The sequence below is a fragment of the Battus philenor genome, unplaced genomic scaffold (genome assembly GCF_028537555.1).
Source record: "Battus philenor isolate CCGP_79_NKW_IND1 unplaced genomic scaffold, ilBatPhil1.0.hap1 SCAF_12, whole genome shotgun sequence".
Lineage (NCBI taxonomy): Eukaryota > Metazoa > Arthropoda > Insecta > Lepidoptera > Papilionidae > Battus > Battus philenor.
This window is the reverse complement of record NW_027181674.1, coordinates 7907299-7929945: the sequence shown is the minus strand read 5'-3', so window position 1 is coordinate 7929945 and position 22647 is coordinate 7907299. Positions and strand designations below refer to the sequence as shown.

The window sequence follows — 22647 nt, the reverse complement described above, 5'->3', positions numbered from 1 at the left end:
TAGCGGGTAGACAACTTAACCCTGTTTTGTGCTAAAATGTAATAAAAGTACTTAATTCGATCTTTTTGGCCACCATCGAATCAAAATGATAAACATTTATCAAGTAACAGCCTATATTGACGGTTTAAAAAGGGGTCGTTGTGTATAAGCAATCTAAGAACTGGCTTGAGCTGAGGCTCCTGTGAGTGCCCTCGAACTTTGTTCGAACTTCGAAGAGGTCTTGATTAAAAGCTTTCAGAGCTCGGCTACCACATATTCTGACTACGACCTGTGAAAGTCAACTAATACATATATTAACTTATAACATTGTCAATAACAAATAAATATAAAAAAGAATAATAAACTTTTTGGTTTGAGTAAAAATAAGGAGAGGCCGTAACCTGATGATAAATAATGTACTTTTTTCATTACAGTGTGCAGTATAGGGTTTTAAAACATAAAACCCTGCACAGCATCTCTTTCGTGACCCAGAAATAAATGTGCACTGCTATAACACAGTAGATTCCATTGGTCCTTACAGTGAATTGACTTACAATTCTTATTTTATACTGTTTTGTAAACGTTTATGGAACAATATGCCGATTTATTGAAAATTCGTTTATGTGCTAAATCCACATTGTGTGATGTGTTTTGCAAAATGTTCTTAAGACAAAATGCTTATTTAAAACATGGGAGAAGAACATTTCGACCTCTATTATATATTATCAGCACTAGGATAGATGTTTGTCGAAGTTGTTGTATTGAAAATATTTTACAATTGACACTTATTTATTGATTGTATAATTTTTCTAAAAAGTTAATCAAAAAATGACACAGCATTGTTATCTTTTAATACACTTATTATAACCAAATGAAAAAAAGTATCAAGTCCATTAAAACAGCGTAGCGTTCAGTTGTACGCCGAAGTGCGTAGGCTCTGGACATTAGTTAGACGTTTTATGAGATTACGTCGGTATAAAACTACGTAGAATAATAAGACTTTAAAAGTATTTGTATGAAAATGGATGAAGTTGAAAATACTCTCTCGAAACCAATTCAAAATAATTTAGTGTTTTTCGTTAATGGAAAAAAGGTAAGTTTTTAAGCCCTCTATTTATTTAATCTTAACAAGTTTATTATCAAAGTTAACAGTGAACTTGGTTCTCTTGTTATCGTAATCGATGAAAAAATAATATTTAGCCAAAATAATAAAACTACAATAAGACTACATTAAAAACACCAAAAAACTCAAATAATTTCAAATATTTTTTTATTAATATTATTACCTTATGTTAAAATTATAACCTAAACACATAACCGTTTAACGGTTATCACTCTAGTTTATTTTATTTATTAGATTACAACTTCAAAATATTTTCTTTTTAATAAATCATTCTTTAACCATTTAAAAGTAGTTTAAAATCATGGGTTTTGGTTTATGTTTGGCCCTTTGTTCACAATTAATCTTAACTTGAATGGAATTTTCCTCACTTACACAATCATCACTTAATTCAATGCGCATTAGGTGTCTTAAAGAGTTTTTAAAGATTGATTGCTTTTACATAAGCGGTAACTTGTTGACTAAAGTCGTGGACGGCTTTAAAAAAAAGATATAACATCTTTTGATATTTAAATTTCTTTATATATACTACTCAAAACAAAATAGGGCCCACCATCATTTTGCCCCTTAATTTATGTGCATACATGATTATTAAATTTTTACAATTAGTCGATGTTGAATTAGGGTTTTACACATTAAGTAAACACAAAATAACGTTTGAATTGTTTAATTTTATCGCAATACACTCAAATACACATTTTTAGAGAAAATGAGCACTAAGTAGACTGTCAATAAAAACTTTTATAGTCACTGTTTGTTTTAAATAAACTTGCCGGGAGCTTTTCTTTAGTATCGAGTAGGACCTCCTTTGCTTCGTATGCACTCTCTGAGTCTATCTGGTACACTCTCAATCAGATGAGTGATGTTTTGGTCGGGTATTCGTTCCCAATAGAGTTTCAGCGCGTTTATGAGGTCCTGTTGGCTGTTAACGTGGCTATGGGTCTCTTAAGACTTCTTTTCAATTGATCCCATAAATGCTCAATCGAGTTGAGATCGGGACTCATTGCTGGCCAAGGTAAAACCGAGATATTGCCATCAGAAAGTGCCCTCTGAGTGACCCTAGCTGTATGCGCACGAGCGTTGTCTTGTATAAACACAAAATTATCACCTACTCTTTGTGAATATGGGATGACAGTTACGTCGAGCAAGTAATCCGACCTTAGTTCGATTACTTGCTCGACGTAACTGGCTGCAGTTACCGTCCCTTCGTTCAAGATCACCAGCTCTGTTTTGCCTAACAAGCTTATACCGCCCCATATCATCACACTCGGGCCCCCAAAACGATCAGTAACGTGCATGCATAGTTCAGTAAAACGTTCTCCTTCTCTTCCCCACACACGTACACGTCTGTCATCGCTAAAAAACTTAACTTTACACTCGTCTGAAAAGAGTACTGTCCTCCAATTGTCCATGGTCCAATCCAAATGCTCACGCGCAAACCTCAAACGTGTTGCCCGGTGAGCCCTTGTTAATTTTAAACGAATAACACGCATCCTAGAATGTTGCCCGTCCTCGTGGAGTCGATTCCGAATGGTTTGACCACTAACGCGTGTGCCAGTAGATTGCCTTAGCCGGGATTGCAAGGACCGGGCGGTTGTCGTGCGGTCCCGGCGCGTAGTCAATCGAATCTACCGGTCTTTTTGAGCAGTTGTGGCTCGAATCCTTCCTGATCCAGGTCTTCCAGCCACTCTACCTGTCTCCTGGAACCGCTCCCATACGTTTCGAATAGCTCCCCGTGACACATCAAGGCGAATGGAACCGATCTTTGCGATTCTCCCTCTTGAAGCAAAAGAACTGCCCTTGTCGAAGTTTCCACATCCATATGACGACGAGAACCTGGCATTGTAATCGGGAATAATGCCGAAACGAAAAAAACACAGCTAAACAAAGTGTGATCAAAGTATTGCGCTTAAAGCAAGACTGAGAACACAAACGATTGAAAATTTAAGAAATGGATAAATTTAAGCACTTTACTTTTTTGTCTACCCACTTGAAATCAACAAAAAAGTTAACTTTTAAAACATCATTATGAACCAATAAACATGTGTGCTAGAAGTGGTAGTGCTTCATTTTGTCAATGATTAGTATATGAATTATTTATAAACACGATTGGAGACAAAGTTGCGGTGGGCCCTATTTTGTTTTGAGTAGTTTACATTTTATTTTATGACTTTAGAATCTTAGAATCATAAGCATCATCACATTTTTGAAGTGTTGCAATAATTATATGTACCTACATAAAAATGCAGCTAATTAACTTATATGTTAATGTTCGAAAGATAACATATGCCAGGCCATAAATATATTAATTTAATAAATCTTTTTTTTGTATCACTGGTCATATGATGTGACTAACGACGATGATGTGATTTTACTGCATTGTTATGTCTAGTGCAAAAGTTTATTCCTTTAATGTCTACTTAAACCTGTAATCGAAGTGACCGACTTTGAGAAAGAGGTCAATCGTCTAATCTAACTCGTTTAGGCAACGTTTAGAAAACCACGATACAACTTCTTGTTTAATATCCCGTAATGCCTAAAGACGAAGTTCTATGACTAATGTGTGTTACCAGTGATGATGACGAAATATGCTCTTTCATTTCGTGCTTCATTGGCAAATTCGTAGTCGCTAAACAAGCCAAGAAAAGAAGAGAACTACGCTCAGGATTTCTCTACAAAATCGAATGGGAAACAGGAAACCGAACAGACCAGCGGTTTGGCTAGTTGAAGTGACAGTGGGTATGACACATAGGCCGCAGAAAAGATGGCGGTTGGAGTTTTCAGGTTCTGGAAAGGTTACCACGCACCGGCTAAAGAGCGTAGGATATCGACCCGCAAGGTGGACAGATGACCTGATAAAGGTCGTCGAAAGACTCTGGACGCGAGCCGTTTTTGAAATCTAAGGGGGAGGACTATGTCGAGCAGTGGAACTGCGACAGCCGAAATAATAACAATTCTGCGTCTTTGTTGACAATAATTGAGAAAATTATAATACACATAAAATTTTGTAATAATTGCACTTTTAAACGACATAGCTTCAGGAAAAAAATTCACACGAAATAAACGGAATGCTACTATCTGTATATTAATTCTTAAAATATTAATCGAGGAAGTTAGTTCGTTTTACTGTTTACTTATATTGCGTTTTGACAGTTGTTTTCAGTAAGTTTTTTAAAAATATATCTACTAAATGATATGTATTATTTGAAATGGTTGGATAGCATACTTGGAGTTTTAAAGTAATCAACTCGCTGCCTAAGACGGACAAAGTACTTGTAATTCTTAAAAAAGCAAAACATTACTCTGCATTCAGAATATTTATAACATATACTTTGTCATCTGCAACGACGCTTTTTTGATCGAAATCAAAAAAATGCTTGCCCACTACTGTTTGAAGTACATTGCGCCGTGGTTATATATTAATATAATCAAATTAAAAACATTGAGTTAAAAGCAACTGACTGGTAATAAAGTGATTTATAAACGAATGTTTAGAGATCTCTAAGTAACGAGATGCAAAGACATGTCGAAATTGTGGAAGTTATGATGTAAATTAAATAAATTGATTTCAAACTTGGACATAAAATAAAATCTTGTTATTTTCAGGTCGTGGAAACCTCTCCTGATCCTGAATGGTCTTTACTATGGTACTTACGGAAGAAACTTCATTTGACTGGTACAAAATACGGTTGCGGTGAAGGTGGTTGTGGCGCTTGTACTGTAATGCTGTCCAATTATGTAAAGAGCGAAGACCGAATCAAGTATCCTTTTTTAACAACTGATAGGTTTATTGTATTATTAAAAAAGTCCTTAGAAGCTACAAATCAAATAAATTCCTATAGTTAAGTTTCTAGTCTTTTGTACGTGTCGTTTCGGTTCTTCAGGTTCAGCATCATATAGTTTTGGGCTTTTACTATTCGCTTGTAAATCGTATAAAAGTTATTAAAACTGAAATTAACACGATTTTAATTAAGGAATATTTTGTCAATAAATATTTTTTTTAATTTAATCTTGTAATTCACATAGACGACCTGTCATTTTAAACACAAATAATACTTTTTAACGTACAAACAGACATTACGCTGTAAATGCGTGTTTAACGCCAGTGTGCGCTGTGCATGGTTTAGCTGTAACAACAGTCGAAGGCATTGGTTCTACCCAAGATAGAATTCATCCTGTCCAAGAAAGAATCGCAAAAGCTCATGGATCTCAATGCGGTTTTTGTACTCCCGGAATCGTAATGTCCATGTATGCTTTATTGAGAAATAAAAATAAAATTGACTACTCTGATATAGAAACAGCTTTCCAAGGAAATCTTTGTAGATGCACAGGATACAGACCTATTATAGAAGGTTTTAAAACCTTCATTGAAGGCTGGCAACTATACCATGCGGACGGAACGCAAAATAGTCTGTGTGCCATGGGTGAAGATTGTTGCAAAAACAAAATAAACGAAAATGCAGAACAAAATCTGTTTGATAGCACAAAATTTATACCTTATAGTCCTTCGCAAGAACCTATTTTTCCACCAGAGTTAAAAATAAATAATGATGTGTGTCAAACTGTATTATTTAAAAACGAAAATGTGACATGGATTCGGCCAAAAACTTTAAAAGAACTTTTAAAACTAAAAAATAAATATCCATTTAGTAAAATAGTCGCAGGAAATACCGAAATAGGCATCGAAATTAAGTTTAAAAATAAGAAGTATCCTCTTCTAATATCTCCAATTTTAATAACGGAAATGAATATATGTGACGTATTAGAAACAGGAATAAATATAGGTTCAGTAGTTACTTTAACGGAAAGTATGAATATCCTTCGAGAAGCGATTGTGAATAACAAAGGAAGAGCAAAGGTTATGAAAGCCTTACTTGACATGATGTATTGGTTTGCAGGCAACCAAATTAGAAATGTTGCTACAATTGTAGGCAATGTGATAACAGCGAGTCCAATATCTGATTTAAACCCTATACTGTTAGCAAGCTGTTCAAAACTTAATATTTATAGTCAATTAAGAGGCCACCGAGAGTTATTCATCGATTCGGATTTTTTCAAAGATTATCGTAAAGTAGCAATTGAGGAAGACGAAGTTGTTACTTCTATCGAAATTCCTTTTACCAAAAAAGGACAGTTTTTCAAAGCTTACAAACAGGCTAGAAGAAGAGACGATGATATATCCATTGTTACTGGAGCATTTAACGTTATAATTGAACCAGAAAATGATACAGTAAAAGAAGCTAAATTATGTTTCGGAGGTATGGCACCAACGACCATATGTGCGCACAAATCATCGTTAAACATTTTAGGCATGAAATGGAATGAAAAATTATTGAAAGTTACGCTGGATTCCTTAACTCAAGAATTACAAATAGATAATTCTGCACCTGGTGGTATGGTGGAATATCGAAAATCGCTTTGCCTAAGTTTGTTTTTCCGATTTTATCTATATGTTATTAAAAAACTGAGAGGTCCTAGTCAAACATTTTTAAAAAACCAAATTAGTGGCATTCAAAACATACCTAATACCGAGCCAAAAAGTTCTCAATGTTTTGAGGTAAAAAATGCTAAACGAAACATGTACGACCCTGTTGGTCACCCGATTCCTCATACTTCGGCTTTGAAGCAAGCTACCGGAGAAGCTATTTACTGTGATGATATTACACCCATTGAAGGCGAATACTATTTAACTTTAGTTTTTAGCACAAAACCTCATGCCAAGATTAAATCGATTGATGCCAGTCAAGCTTTATTACAACCAGACGTAGTATCGTTTATTTCTGCTGTTGATTTACCTGAAGAATGCAATAAAATGGGCCCAATGATAAAGGACGAAGAAATATTTTCAAGTGAAATAGTTACTAGCCGCGCTTGCATAATTGGAGCCATTGTTGCCAAAACGGAAAGCGCGGCAAGAAAAGCGAAGAATTTGGTTTCTGTCAATTATGAGGAATTAGAACCAATAATAATAACCATTGAGGATGCAATAAGGCATCATTCTTTCTTTGCTGGATATCCTCAAAAGTTCGAAAAAGGCGATATAAAGAAATCATTCGAAAATGCAAAGAATGTTCGGGAAGGGTTTATACGAAGTGCCGCACAAGAACATTTTTACTTGGAAACAATATCGGCTTTTGCAGTGAGAAGAGAAGATGAAATAGAAATTACCTCAACTACTCAAAACGCAGCGGAAATAGCAGTAAGTAAAACTGTTTAATAATTAATAAAAGTAAGCGGAATCTATTAGTAAATAATTCAACTAAAATCATTAAATTTAAATCTTTGACTTTATTTAATATGAAATATTATTAAATAAATTTGCGAATTTATTCATGCAAAATCTAAAAATAAAGATGTTAGTTAACGTTTTGGAATTTAATTATGGGAAATAAATTTTAAGGCCACATATTTGTTTTATAGAATACAATTCCTTCTTTCTTAATTATTTTAACAAAATGTTTTAGTTCCAAAGTTTAACAAGAAAAATTTTGTTGGTCCTCGAAACTAAATTGTGTTTTTGGTTAACTTAAGGAATAAAAGACGAACATAAATATCTTAAAAGTAAAGTAAAAAAATTGCAAATTCGCAAATTTCACGTTTTTGTTCTTAGAGTGAAAATTTATTCGTCTATTATTAAACGTAAGAAAATATAAAGACGAAATAAAACTGATTTTGAATGTAATATATAAGTTTATAAAAGAATTATTTTTTTCTAAATTTAAGTGTGGCGGAGAATAGAAAAATTTTATAAATTGATTCGTTGAGTTAACATTTTTATTGTTAAGATAGAAAAGGGAATCCTCGGTTCATATGTTGTTCACATTATTTACATGATTCAAGATTTTTAATGCATTCGTTATTGCAGCAAATAGTATCTAAAGCTTTAGGTATACCAAACCACAAAGTTATCGCTAAAGTTAAAAGAATTGGAGGAGGTTTCGGAGGAAAGGAATGTAAAGCTGCAATGCTAGCTGTACCTGTTGCAATAGCCGCTTATAAATTAAAGAAACCGGTTAGAGCTGTTTTAGATAGAGAGGAAGATATGCAAGTCACAGGTTATAGACATCCATTTTTAACAAAATATAAAGTAGCCTTTGATGACGACGGAAAAATTATTGCTGTCTGTTTGCATAGCTATGCAAATGCAGGCTACTCTATGGATATTTCTTGTTCTGTAAGGCTAATTTTTCTAAATATTTTCATTTGTTTTGACTGTTTATTGCTAACGGTTTTGTTTTAAAGTACTAAAATGTTTTGTAGATGTTGAAGAGAGTGATATACCATTTTGACAATTGTTATTCTATTCCCAATATTGAAATTAATACGTATTTATGTAAAACAAACTTGCCTTCGAATACGGCATTTCGAGGATTTGGTGCTCCAAAAGCAATGTTAGCAACTGAGTGTATGATCAGAGATATTGCAGCAGCATTAAATAAAAGTTACGAAGATATCGTTTGTATTAATTTATACCACGAAGGAGATCTCACATATTATAGCCAACCACTTACTCATTGTACAATATCTAAGTGTTGGAACGAATGTATAGAAACATCGAATTATTGGTCAAGAAAAGCTGCAGTGACGGAATTCAATAAGTATAAGGCTAAATTTACTTTTGTTTTGTTATATATGACTCTATAAAGTTGTTAAAATAACGTGAGTAAAATTTTTTTGTAGGTGCAATAGGTGGAAAAAGAAAGGGATTTCGTTGATTCCAACAAAATATGGAATTTCTTTTCAAGCAGATGTATTAATGCAAGGAGGAGCGTTGCTTATTGTGTATCTTGATGGTTCTGTACTGTTATCAATAGGAGGAATAGAGATGGGCCAAGGCCTCTATACAAAGATGTCTCAAGTTGCCTCGAGAGCACTTGGAATAGATATAAGTAAAATATTTATCAGCGAAATGGCTACTGATAAAGTACCAAATAGCTCCCCGACAGCCGCCAGCTTAAGTTCTGATTTATATGGCATGGCAGTATTAGACGCGTGTAACACTCTAATGAAACGATTAGAACCATATAAAAATTTAGAAAGTAACAGTAAATGGGAAGATTGGGTATCAGCCGCTTACGTCGACAGAGTAAACCTAGCCGCCACAGGATTTTATGCAGCGCCAAAAATAAAATACGACCCAACAACAAATTCTGGCGATCTGTACGAATACTTTACTTACGGTGTCGCATGTTCTGAGGTTTTGATTGACTGCTTAACGGGCGATCATCAGGTACTTAGAACAGATATAGTGATGGATGTCGGTGAAAGTTTAAATCCAGCTATTGATATTGGGCAGATCGAAGGCGCTTTTATGCAAGGTTACGGCTTTTTTACCATGGAAGAAATGTTATTTTCTCCCAACGGAGAAGTACTAACTCGAGGTCCTGGCACGTATAAAATTCCCGGTTTTTCAGATATACCTAAGGAGTTTAACGTTTCCTTACTAAAAGGTGCTCCTAATCCAAGAGCTGTTTATTCATCTAAGGTAAATATAATAATTGTGTTAAATCCTTCAAGTTGTAAATAACCTGTTTGCCTATGCATATACTTAAATTATAAACCAATTTAAAGGCCGTTGGGGAACCGCCGCTATTCTTAGCTGCCTCCGTCTTCTTCGCTATCAAGGAAGCTATAAAATCGGCACGGAGAGAACATGCCATAAATCCAGAATTTGTTCTAGAGGCACCAGCTACTTGTGCACGCATTAGAATGGCATGTGAAGATCATATAACTGAGCAGGTATACAGAAAATTTTTCTTTTTATTTTTCAAGCTGGAATTATGCTAAAAAATAATGAAAATTTTCTTTATATACAAATTAATATATAGCTTAACACAAATTAGTAAATTAAATAATAAAATAGTTGGCTTCGTCTGAACGATACAGTATGATTAAAGTTTTTGTTTCACAATGCGAGGTATGATTAAAAAATACGGTGAATAATTTTTTATACCATGAACTACTTTTTTCACGTCCATTTGAATGAATACGTTCAATATTCTGATTCATTAGTTAATCCGTAGCAACTTTGAACAAGTTGCGCCTTGTCTATCAGTTTCTTTGGCTAGAACAACACTATTATAAAATTTTATTTTGAAATGCAAAAAAGTGCCAAAGAAGCTTAAGGAATATTAAAATTAGTGATTGGTGATAATGTGGTGAACACTATTTACAAGTAGTATTAGCGATTTAAAAGCTTGAATAGATTGGTTAAGGATGAGCAAAGGTTCTACAACCTCCAAAAATGGTATGATCAAACAGGCGATTGACGATTCGAGTGCTTGCCGAGGAACTAAATATATCGTATGGATCCATGCAAAGCATTTTAACCGATGATTTGCAAATGAGACGAGTCTGGAATTTCGGTTCCAGATATCGCCACTGATTTGCTTTCGTTTTTGGCAAAAAAAAAATATGTCTGTCCACACTCGCCTTACTTTCTAGATCATGCGATTTTTGATTGACTCTTACCAAAAATAAAAACCGTTCTAAAAGGAAACCGTTTTGACACAATTCCCGATATTAAAAGAGCTACGTCAGGGCAGCAGAAGCGGCTTTCGAAAGGAGCATTTCAGAAGTGCTTCCAATGATGAATTCAACTTTGGGATAAGTGCGTTGCTAGCCAAGGAGAGTACTTTGAAGGAGAATAATGTAAATTTGATGTAAACTTAATACTTGATTTGCCAAAAAAGTTAGCCACCATATTTTTTCGTACCTCGTACGTAGACAGCGCGTCTCTCTAAACATAGAATAAAATTATGGTGAAGATGAAAAAGTAACAATAAATTTAAAACATTGTTTCTTCGTTGTCATTTTTGCAGGTAAAACCTACCATAAAATCGTCTCGCCAGCCGTGGAATGTTTCAGTATAACAAATTAAGTTTAAAACTAGAATTTAATGAGAAAATTTGTCACAATAATGTGAGATGTAAAGCATGTAAATATGTCTTATATTAAAAGCAGTGGCTTATCATAGACGCTACGTAAAACCAGCGGAGTATTGAGAACTGAAATGTTCTGTCTAAATACAAGGTCATACATGTGTAAAGCTTTAAAGTGGTGAGCTTTTTAATACGCAAAAGCTGTTACAACTATTTCTGCATCTGTATATATTAATCACTAAGAAATGTGTTACGTTTATTATTATTTTTTTTGGAATGCGACATGCGGATAACTTTTGGAAGGAGAAAGTCTGCATGGACAGATAGTAAACAATAATTATGTTAGTATGTAGTTTTTATACTGTATTGTCATTACATTAAATTTTATTTTTGTAATCATTTAATTTTGTCTAGAGAGTACCACTCATTAATTGAATATATTACAAACATACATATACGTGCACCTCTATAAATCTTTTAGAAATATAACCAATCATCCTGTACATTTGAATCTTAACAGTGTAAGTACTTGTACATTAAGAGAATAAGAATAATACAATTTTAGTTTCTAGATAATATTTTATTACATATTTTATATTGTTTTGTAAAGTATTGTTGATCAATAAATAAAAACATATCTGCAAATGACTTTTTATTACTCTCCTTTACATTCTATAAATTTCATTTTTATATTGGAAAAAAAGTTTATTGCTTTCTAAATACATGCATAAAAATATCGTAATGTTAAAAACCGATTGAGCATATTCTAGTGATAGTGTTATTGCTAAACAAGGGCATATCGTACAATTGACGTCGGCAATAAATAGTTACATGTTTTTGTACTATTATTATACTTACAACAACAACTTTTGAATAAAGGATTTATAAGAAAAAATTATATTTTTAAACGGTTACAAGCTACATAACAAGTTTTAACATGTTAAACGAATACAATAAAGGTAACATTTGTACACAAGAACCAGTCGCACAAGTTTCGTTACAAATATAAAATGGTTTTACTTTGCAGAATAATTTCATATTAACAAGAAATAAATTTTTACGTGTTTTATTTAAAACAATGCGTTGACAGTAATTTCCCAAAGTATTAAATAAGAACATTTCGTTTTTGTCCAAGCTATCATTAAAACAAATATTTTATCGCATGTGTTGGTGTTGTAAAGTAATTGTTAATGATAACACTTAAACCATTATCGTCATATCTGCCGATAGACGCCCACTTCAAGGCATACGCGTCTCTCAAAGATCGCCACGATGACCGGTCCTGCGCTGCCCGCATCCAGCGACTTCCCGCGACCTTTAACTATGTTGTCGGTCCGCCTAGTAGGGGTCAACCCACGCTGCGTCTAAAGCAACCCATTTTAGCTCGTGGGTCTCTAATCTGCGAGGTCTGTGAACGAGGAAGCTCCCTCCCTCCCTTCTTAAGGCTATCAACACTAATGACGATGTAATTTATTAAAACAATCGGTAATTCATTGACAGATACGTTGGATAACAACATATTGGTAAGTTAATCAAGTGACCACGCGCGGACGCACTCAAGTAATATTATCGAATTGGGCAACCGTCTCACTCTCAGTATCTATTTGACATTTGCGTGAGACAGACGAAGCGATCATAATAACCTGTTTAAATTTCTTTTATACCAGTTTCTATTTATAAATATATGATGGGAGAATTTCAATCTGATGAAGAAAGTGATGTGACTACCGAATTAGTTTTTTACGTAAACGGGAAAAAGGTAAGGTATATCACGAAACCATATTTATCTAGACAGTTAATAATTTCAAGCGATGCGATAAGCAAACTAAACATTGCAGTTAATTTTAAGACAAACTGTATCTTATGAAAATATTATTTTAAGATTAAATTAATATTTCGCGCACAAGTTTTGTTGTAACATTTTTGTAGTTAGGTATAGATCATATATTAAACAAGTTTACGGAGGTTTACCTGTCGTTAGAAGGTTTCCTTGGCCTATACCACTTTAGTAAGTTCTATATAATATTCGATTTCTATAACGCTTTTAATTTCAATCACTTTAGGAGTATTCAAGTATAAATATGATATAAAATTGGCATTTAGTATAAAGTTAATACTTATGTAATTGACACTTAAATGGTTCATATTGTATTTAGCAATTGTACATGTAATTAATTGTTTATTTTCGACATGTTACTAGATATCCTAGATTTGCCGCTACGCAAAAGACCGGTCTTTGTATGTATTATACATATATGTCCATCAGCGCTATTTCATTTATAGTGATAAACAAGAGATGTAGGCGAATTTCTCTTCTTCATATATTTAGCCATATACATTTCCAATTTTTAAGTTCGTAGGTGCGCAGACACCTATTAAAGTAGTGCCAGGTAAAAATAGTAAAAATGTATCGATTTAACAAAAAGTGTTTTGATTTCGTTGACGTAAAAACACTAGATATTAGTATACTTATCATATATCTTATTACCTTGTAATGCTGGTATTGAGATATAAACTTCCTCTCAGAGGTTACGGACCCTAATGTAGTATCTGGTTGAGTGTCCATTGGTGGATATCAAAATAAAAGGTAATTTTTTTTTATATATAAATAAAAATTATAAATCGGGATTCAACACATCTTTTATTGACATTAAAGTGAGTTACCCACATGTTTGAAAAATAAATGTCTTAGACCCGAGAAGAACAGGCGAAAGAAACTTAGAATTATGTACATATTTTGAAAAAATATGTAACATTACCTATTTAATCAACATTGAAAAAGTCTGCACGTGATTCGTGGTTAAAAAAATGTCAAAGATATTTCATAGATAGACTTTTGTAATAAACCACATTAAGTTTTTCATAATATTAAGCATTCCATTAGAACTTAAATAGCAATAAATATATTAGGTTATAATAGCAAAATGTTACGATATGAAATATCATATATTTTAATCTTGTAAATTAGCTCGTAAAGCACATTAAATAATATATTATAATTTGAGCAATACAATTTGTTAACATCTCATTCAAATTTTTGATCAGAAGGTCCAAGGTCGTTATAAAATATTGTAAAGATAAGTATATGGAAACTTACAGAAATTTAGTCTTTTATTTATACAAATATTTATGATACCGTCGAACTGAGCGAATCGCAAAGCAATCATTTTAAATGTTTCATCATAATCAACGACGGCCTCCGCTGTAATTTAGTGATTAAAATGGAGTAATGTTTGCAGTCAACTACTGACCCTTGCGGTTATGACCCGCGCCCTCCTTGTTATTAAATTGTTTATTGTGTTTATCATAAACATTTATGTTTCGTCATATATATCTTATATTATAATAATATGATTAATACTGTTATTATCTATACAAGAAACACGTAGCGGTTTTAGTACGATAATATCAATATACCTAGTAAGAATTATTTTCAAAAACCTATGCGGAGATAATAAACATTTAGCAACATCCGAAATATCTGTTTCCAACCGAGCTTGGCTGGATTGAGCGTCATGACCCGAGATGGCGGTTGTTGAAATGACCATTCTTGATTACTGAACATGTTGTTTAAGTCTCTTAGGCTTAAACACCTTTTCAAGAATCGTATCTTGATATATTTGCGCCGATGTTTTGACACATTTTTGACAAAAATGATCTTAGTTATTTATCAATAGTTAAGACTTATAATGAAAACACTAAATTATCACAGAAGTCGGATAATGTTCTCGTTATATTCAGGTGATTAATTGGGAAGCTTCTATAAAGTTTTTAGCATAAACACACACAGCTTATTCTGCTTGTTAATACATTGTGCAGTAGGAAAAATTTCCTCGTCAGTAATTTTTTTGCTGTAACATTGCTCTGCGTACTATTGAAGAAGTTTTTTAAATTTTAACTTTTATTCACTTTGAAAATCAGTCAGAAATGACCACAATTGTTACAGTATTTATGCCAAGATGAGAATGAATAATTTAAATACGTTCTAAATTTTATGTGGTGTTATATTATAAAAAGAATTTGTTTAGTTAACAAGAGCTTATTGGTACGACGAATCATTTTCATATCGGCTGAAGTCTGCTGAGGTTTTCAGTATTACGAATTGCATCGTTTGAACTAATATGTTTAGCCATTCTGTGAAATAGAATATCTTATCCGGGAATAATATTTATTCGCTTATTCATTATTATTGAAATTACTTTAATGAAATAATGGTACGTTAACTTTGTTTTTACAACAATGTTATAACAAAACTTTTATTTCTATTATTATATCAGCCAAAAGACGCCCACTACAAGGTATAGGCCTCCCCCGATGGTATGGTAAATGGTTACGATAACCGGTCTTGCTCTGCCTGCTTCCACTTCTCGCATCCTTAGCTTATCAAATAGCGACAACCCTCTCCCAACTATCTGCGTTTAGTTTTAGCGAAAAATAAATATTGGTAAAAAAACACTAGCGATACAAATTAGAATTAATAATAATAAAAAAAAGACCACGTCGCCCTTAGACAAAAAATATTAAAATTATTTAATTACAATAAAGTTAATACAATCCACCAAAAAGGATACATAATTTTATTGATTTCTAGGTGACAGAACCAAATCCAGATCCACAATGGACATTGCTATGGTATCTCCGTAAGAAACTTCGTCTCACAGGAACAAAATTAGGATGCGCAGAAGGAGGATGTGGCGCCTGTACTGTGATGATATCCAAGTATAACCGTATAGAAAAACAATTCACGTATCCTTTGATAAAAGCCCAATAAGTAATAAGTTAGGTAGTCAGCTTTCTTGCCTCAATCTAGTGGCTGAAAACTTATTTTGATTTTAACTAAGTAAAAATTGTAAGAATATTTACCACGTGTTCTACTGTGAATAGAACGATTTACAAGGTAAACTAAGAACCATTAAAAGCACTGATAATTAGGTGTTTATCCACTCAATCTGCATAGTTTCATGGGGCGGACTATGGTCATAAGTATAATATGTATAAACAAGACCACGTCGATTTTAGTCCGTTTGCAGATAAAGTAGTGCTACTTTTACTGCTGTTATCGTTCCAAATATATTTCAATTTTAGAACAGAGCGATTTTAAAAAGATTGAACCAGCGACATTTAGCCATAACTTTAAAATTTAATATTTCCTTAACGCGCTCTACAGACATTTAGCGATAAACGCATGTTTGGCTCCGGTATGTGCGATGCATGGTCTTGCCGTTACTACCGTCGAAGGTATCGGTTCAACGAAGACTAAGCTACATGTAGTTCAAGAAAGACTTGCCAAAGCGCATGGTTCTCAGTGTGGGTTTTGTACACCAGGAATTGTCATGTCCATGTATGCATTACTAAGAAGTTGTGAGAATATAAAGTTTTCTGACATGGAAGTCGCATTGCAGGGTAATTTGTGTAGATGTACTGGTTATAGAGCTATTATAGAGGGATACAAAACATTTGTAGAAGATTGGGAAACACAACGTGTTGTTAATGGTAGTGCAACAGACAATGGATTATGTGCAATGGGCGAAGCGTGCTGTAAAAAGAAAGCTAACTTGTTAGAAGATCACAGTGAAACGCAATATATATTTGATAAATCATCTTTTTTACCTTATGATTCCAGTCAAGAGCCAATATTTCCTCCGGAATTGAAACTAAGTTCAAAATACGATGACCAATTTCTAATTTATAGAGGCAATGATGTAACGTGGTATAGACCAACTAATCTGAACTCACTGTTAAAAATTAAAGAACAATATCCTGATGCGAAAATTGTAGTTGGAAATACAGAAGTCGGTGTAGAAGTTAAGTTCAAGCATCTTATATACCCTGTTATTATAGCACCAACAAATGTCGCTGAATTGAATACTATTGAAGAAACTAAAACAGGATTAGTTGTCGGAGGTGCTGTAACTCTGATGCAGCTAGAAAACACTTGTAACAAATATATTAATACATTTCCGAAGTATAAAACAAGATCCTTGGTAACAATTAAGGACATGTTGTACTGGTTTGCCGGTAAGCAGATACGAAACGTAGCTGCACTCGGTGGAAATATCATGACTGGAAGCCCAATATCAGATTTAAATCCAATTTTAATGTCAATGAGAGTTAAATTGAACCTTCTTAGTAAACGTTATGGATATCGTTCTGTTTTGATGGACGAAACTTTCTTTACGGGTTATCGTAAAAACGTTGTTGAACCAAATGAGATTCTACTATCTATAGAAATTCCTTTTACATCTAGATATCAATACATAAAAGCATATAAACAAGCCAAACGGAGGGAAGATGACATTTCTATAGTAACAGCAGCTATTAACGTTGAATTTGAATCAAATAGCGATATTATAAAGGACATGACTATAGCATTTGGCGGCATGGCCCCTATTACAAAAATCGCAACAAAATCTAGTCAGTCGTTAATTGGTTTGAAATGGGATGAGGTAATGCTAGAGAAAGCTTACGCAAACCTTTTAGAAGAATTACCCTTAAATCCCTCGGCACCGGGGGGTAATATATTATACAGGAGAGCTTTAACAATGAGTTTATTTTTAAAAGCATATTTAGCCATTGGCAAACAAATTTCACAAGATTATTTACATAGTGAAATAATTGTGCCATATCATAGTAGTGGTGCTGAACAATTTCATAGTCAAATACCAAAGAGTGCACAATATTTCGAATTGGTCGATAGCAGACAACTGCCGAGTGACGCTGTTGGACGGCCTATACCACACATGTCGGCGTTGAAACAAGTCACAGGGGAAGCTATTTATTGCGACGACATGCCTTCTGTGGAAGGGGAATTATATTTAGCTTTTGTCCTAAGCACTAAAGCACATGCTAAACTGAAATCGGTAGATCCACAAAGAGCATTAATGGAACCTGGAGTAGTTGCATTTTTCTCGGCTAAAGATTTGACAACCGAACAAAACACAATTGGTCCGATTTTCCACGATGAAGAATTGTTTGCTAGTGAAAAAGTTATTAGCCAAGGACAAACAATTGGAGTTATAGTGGCGGAAAATCAAACGATTGCACAAGCAGCTGCAAGGAAAGTGCATATTGAATATGAAGAATTGCAACCGATTATTGTAACGATTGAGGATGCTATTAAATATAACTCATTTTATAAGCAATTTCCTAAAACTATACGTAGAGGTGATGTGAAAGCGGCTTTCGAAAATAAAAATCATGTCATCATAGAGGGAGAATGTAGAATGGGTGGTCAGGAACATTTTTATTTGGAGACACATGCAGCCTTGGCTGTACCGAAAAGAGAAGACGATGAACTAGAGATTTTTTGCTCTAGTCAACATCCGTCAGAAATCGCGGTAAGAGTCAGTTTTGGTTTATAGGTGTTACTATAACTATATTAATATCCGTATAAATTTTAATTGTCTGCTGTGTTTTGCTTACATAAAAATATTAAACAATCAGTCGCTTCATAGGTTTCCTTCACTTGTTTCAGAAACTAACAAGCCATATCTTACATATTCCGATGAATAGAATAGTTGCTCGTGTAAAGCGCATGGGCGGTGGATTTGGCGGTAAAGAATCTAGAGGTATATTGACCTCGTTGCCTGTGGCTTTCGCCGCTCACAAATTGAATAGACCAGTTCGATGTATGCTGGATCGAGATGAAGATATGCAAATGACCGGAACAAGGCATCCTTTCTTAATAAAATATAAAGTTGCGGCTACCAAAGAAGGCAAACTTATGGGAGCTGTTGTAAATATTTACAATAATGGCGGGTACTCAATAGATTTATCCGGACCTGTATGTATAAAAGTAATTGTACATGTAAATAAAATGGTGCAAAAGGTAATAAAAATCTATTAATTCTGTGTGTAGGTTGTCGAACGCGCGATGTTCCACTTCGAAAACGCTTATTATATACCCAACGTTGAAGTAACTGGCCACGTTTGTAAAACAAATCTTCCATCAAATACGGCTTTCAGAGGTTTTGGTGGACCACAAGGAATGTTTGGGGCAGAAAACATGCTAAGAGATGTAGCGCAAACGTTAGGAAAAAATCCAGAAGAATTAAGTAAACTCAATTTATATCAAGAGAACTTCTCAACGCATTACGGTCAAATTCTTACACACTGTACACTACAAAGATGTTGGGAAGAGTGTGTCGAGAAAAGCAACTTAGCGGAAAGAAAATTATCTGTACAAAACTTTAATAAGTATGTATTTTGAAGATCTTTATTAAAGTTTATCTTTTTACGTCTCAACCCTGTCCGGTGTGAACCACGGTTGAATTGTAAAATTTTAAATGTGAACGTAAAAGGTTACTATACATCATACTAAGATGTTTAATAACTTGAGTTTTTCTTAATAACTGGCATTATTTTTTTAGCTCTCTTTTTAAATCCATCAATATTGTGTATTAGATAATTATTTACATGCATTAGCGTGCGGCTAATCCACTGCTAAATGTAGGCTTCTTCAATACAATCTATAGACAGAATTGTAGATTTAATTATTTCAGTATTGAATAATGTCACTATTTTTTTTCTCTGTGTAATTCATAATTTGAACTACTCTAACTAAAAAATATCAAGTTAATTATATATGAAAAAAGAGAAAAAGTAATCTCAAAACAAACGTCTTTTTAAAAATGTTTTTACCCCTCTTTAGGCAACACCGTTGGAGGAAACGAGGAATTTCAATAATACCAACAAAGTTTGGTATTGCGTTCACGGAAAAACTACTAAATCAAGCTGGCGCACTTCTCATAGTATATGTTGATGGATCAGTTCTTTTATCCCATGGAGGCACAGAAATGGGTCAAGGTCTTCACACCAAGATGATTCAAGTGGCATCTAGAGCTCTTGGAATAGACGTATCCAAAATACACATCTCTGAAACGGCCACAGATAAAGTGCCGAATACTTCTGCCACCGCGGCCAGTGCAGGGTCAGATCTGAATGGTATGGCTGTTCTAGAAGCGTGCCAGAAGTTGATGAAAAGGCTTCAGCCTTATAAAGAAAAGAATCCTAATGGAAAATGGGAAGATTGGGTCTCAAAAGCTTACGTAGACCGAGTCAGTTTATCAGCGACAGGCTTCCACGCCACACCCGATATTGGTTACGATTTCAAAAGTAATACGGGCAAGCCATTTAATTACTTCACTTACGGTGTGGCTTGCACGGAAGTGGAAATAGACTGCCTCAGCGGTGACCATCAAGTTATTAGAACCGATATTGTGATGGACTTAGGAGAAAGCATCAACCCTGCTATAGATATTGGACAAATAGAGGGTGCTTTTATTCAGGGTTATGGTTTATTTACAATGGAAGAGCTTATTTATTCACCAACAGGAACGCTTTACTCTCGTGGACCAGGAGCTTATAAAATTCCTGGTTTTGGCGACATTCCACAAGAATTTAATGTTTCTCTCCTCAAAGGTGCACCTAATCCACGTGCAGTGTTTTCATCAAAGGTATGATATGATACGCTTTCAGTTAATAGGACATTACTATTTTTTTTGAATGGATTATAATATTGTGGTAATATTCGTCCAAAATTTTCGAAGCATGTTTTTGTTCAAAACAACATTAACGATAACAAATTTTTAATGAACTTTTGTATAATTCAAAATTACATAAATTTTATAACATGTACAGAGAAGAATCGAAAAGTCTTTGATCATCAAGTATTATAGAATTTCTTGTTTTTTTCGTAAAATGCACTTTATGTTCTATTTCGTGGCGTATTTTTTGCAACGCCGCTTTTAATTAAAAATATTTAGTATCTGTCACTTGCATATGTTCTAGACACCTAGTTACCAGTATGCATTTGATTTCGAATTTTAATCGTGCTCTCTGGAAAATATAGAATACAATATTATAGTAACGAAATGATTGTTGGTCGTTTTTGCCTGACGGCAAATTTTCTAAAATAAAAAGGAAATTATCATAAAGAGCTTAATCAACTACAAATCAACATATTAGACATCAGAGCATTTATACTTGTTCTGTTCAGCTTATAAGCGCCCACTGCAAGGCGGTCCACTTATTGGCGGGGATTGGGGGTGGCACATTTGGTCGCTATGCATAACATTTACATTTCGGCCCTCACGGCCATCAGTTGCATGAGCGATGTGCCCCGCCCTCATCAGACAAGCAACGTTCTTCTGCGAATTTCCTCATTTTTGATTCGATTTCGCAGCATTTATTAAGAGTAATCTAGATAATAGTTATTAAGACTATGTATACTTGGTAAGATTAATTAGACACTAGACCAATGACAAGATTAAAGTTGATGTCAGGACGAATGCAGTATATGCTACTGAATATCGTGTCTTTTACATCATGCCGAGAAAGTCTTTCACCAAATAAAAATCTGGATGTCTTGAGCTAGTGCGGGTAGTATTCATATTACTTAATTCTCTATGGTATTTCCAAACTTTAGGCTCTTTATGTATACTTGAAAAAACTTTCAAGGCCCATAATTCTGGGTAAATATGAAAATATTTTTAATTGTTTAAGCAGTATCATAATCATATTAAGAAAACTTTAATATGACATTTATTTTAGGCTGTCGGCGAGCCACCTTTGTTTTTAGCATGTTCCGCTTTCTTCGCAATAAAAGAGGCTATAAGAGCAGCGCGGGCTGATGCTGGTGTGCCCTTAGAGTTCAGGCTGGATGCTCCTGCCACTTCAGCGAGGATACGTATGGCGTGTGAGGATCATATAACTAAAAAGGTAAACTCATAAAAAACATTTATTTATTAACTTCGTATATATAAAAGTCCTCCTCCAGTCTAAATTTTAGATAGGACCGGTTGGAAGCAGCCTCTTGCGACCTCAATATCTATTTTAGGAGTTGACATCTGACATTGCGCTTGCAGTCCCGTGGTTTCCGCTTCAGAACCATAAAGCCGTAGCGGCCATTTGTTGTGTCAGTGCTACTTCAACTTGCCAATCCCACTGTGTGTGGCTGTGTCCGTTATTTTCTTATGTATTCTTACTATTAACAGATAATTAAGTTTTCAATGTTTCTTATTGACATTATTAAAAATGAGTTTAGATTCTGATGTAATATAAGCGTTTTGATTGCTCTATTGTTCTATATGGTCTCTGTATGGACTGTAAAATGTTACATTTTGCGATATTTGCTTCAAGGAAATGTCCTACAATTGCCGTGTTATTTAAGTTTATAACGATATAATCTATTTATTTATTAAATAATATTAATTTATTAAAATGTTGCTAGAATTTATAAATTATTTTAATATAAAGCCCGCATATACAAATAACAAAATTACAACTTTAATTTCAGATCCCTGTACCAGAACCGGGCAGCTTCGTGCCTTGGAATGTTGTGCCATAGAATTTATTACCATTATTTGTTAAGAGCGATATTAAATGATTTCATTTCCATATTTGTTACCACTTTTATTATTCCTGTTTACTATTTACACTGAGATTATTGTGTGAGAACACTGTTTGTTGTGTCATCTTATCATCATTTCAACTATACGACGTCTACTACATGACACGGGCTTTACTATGAAGGGAGACTGTCTGTATCAAGCATCTTTCGTAGATAGACAAGGTAGATATGTTCACTTTACGGTCGAACGGCGTATGCTGTGCTTGACGGTCCATGGGCTCTCTTCCAGAAGCTTGAGGCCCGAGCGGCCATCTGCT

The 22647-nt window shown here is 34.1% G+C and overlaps 2 protein-coding genes across 3 annotated transcripts; both read left to right on the top strand.

Moving 5' to 3' along the window:
* The first annotated feature begins 909 nt into the window (after positions 1 to 909).
* On the top strand, positions 910 to 11546 carry LOC137932621 (xanthine dehydrogenase-like). Its single transcript, XM_068776230.1, has 8 exons — positions 910 to 1072; positions 4706 to 4860; positions 5174 to 7298; positions 7965 to 8273; positions 8360 to 8697; positions 8780 to 9584; positions 9671 to 9838; positions 10921 to 11546. The coding sequence occupies exons 1-8, from the start codon at positions 995 to 997 to the stop codon at positions 10969 to 10971; spliced, it is 4029 nt and encodes a 1342-aa protein (XP_068632331.1). The 5' UTR covers positions 910 to 994; the 3' UTR covers positions 10972 to 11546.
* A 978-nt stretch (positions 11547 to 12524) lies between these two features.
* ry (xanthine dehydrogenase rosy) lies at positions 12525 to 22368 on the top strand. 2 transcript variants are annotated; one of them, XM_068776254.1, is made up of 8 exons: positions 12525 to 12739; positions 15572 to 15726; positions 16148 to 18317; positions 18455 to 18763; positions 18839 to 19176; positions 19631 to 20435; positions 21532 to 21699; positions 22277 to 22368. In XM_068776254.1, the coding sequence occupies exons 1-8, from the start codon at positions 12665 to 12667 to the stop codon at positions 22325 to 22327; spliced, it is 4071 nt and encodes a 1356-aa protein (XP_068632355.1). In that variant the 5' UTR covers positions 12525 to 12664; the 3' UTR covers positions 22328 to 22368. The 2 variants fall into 2 exon arrangements, with proteins under 2 accessions (XP_068632355.1, XP_068632356.1); XM_068776255.1 differs by lacking the exon at positions 12525 to 12739 and adding an exon at positions 13512 to 13567.
* Positions 22369 to 22647: the final 279 nt, after the last annotated feature.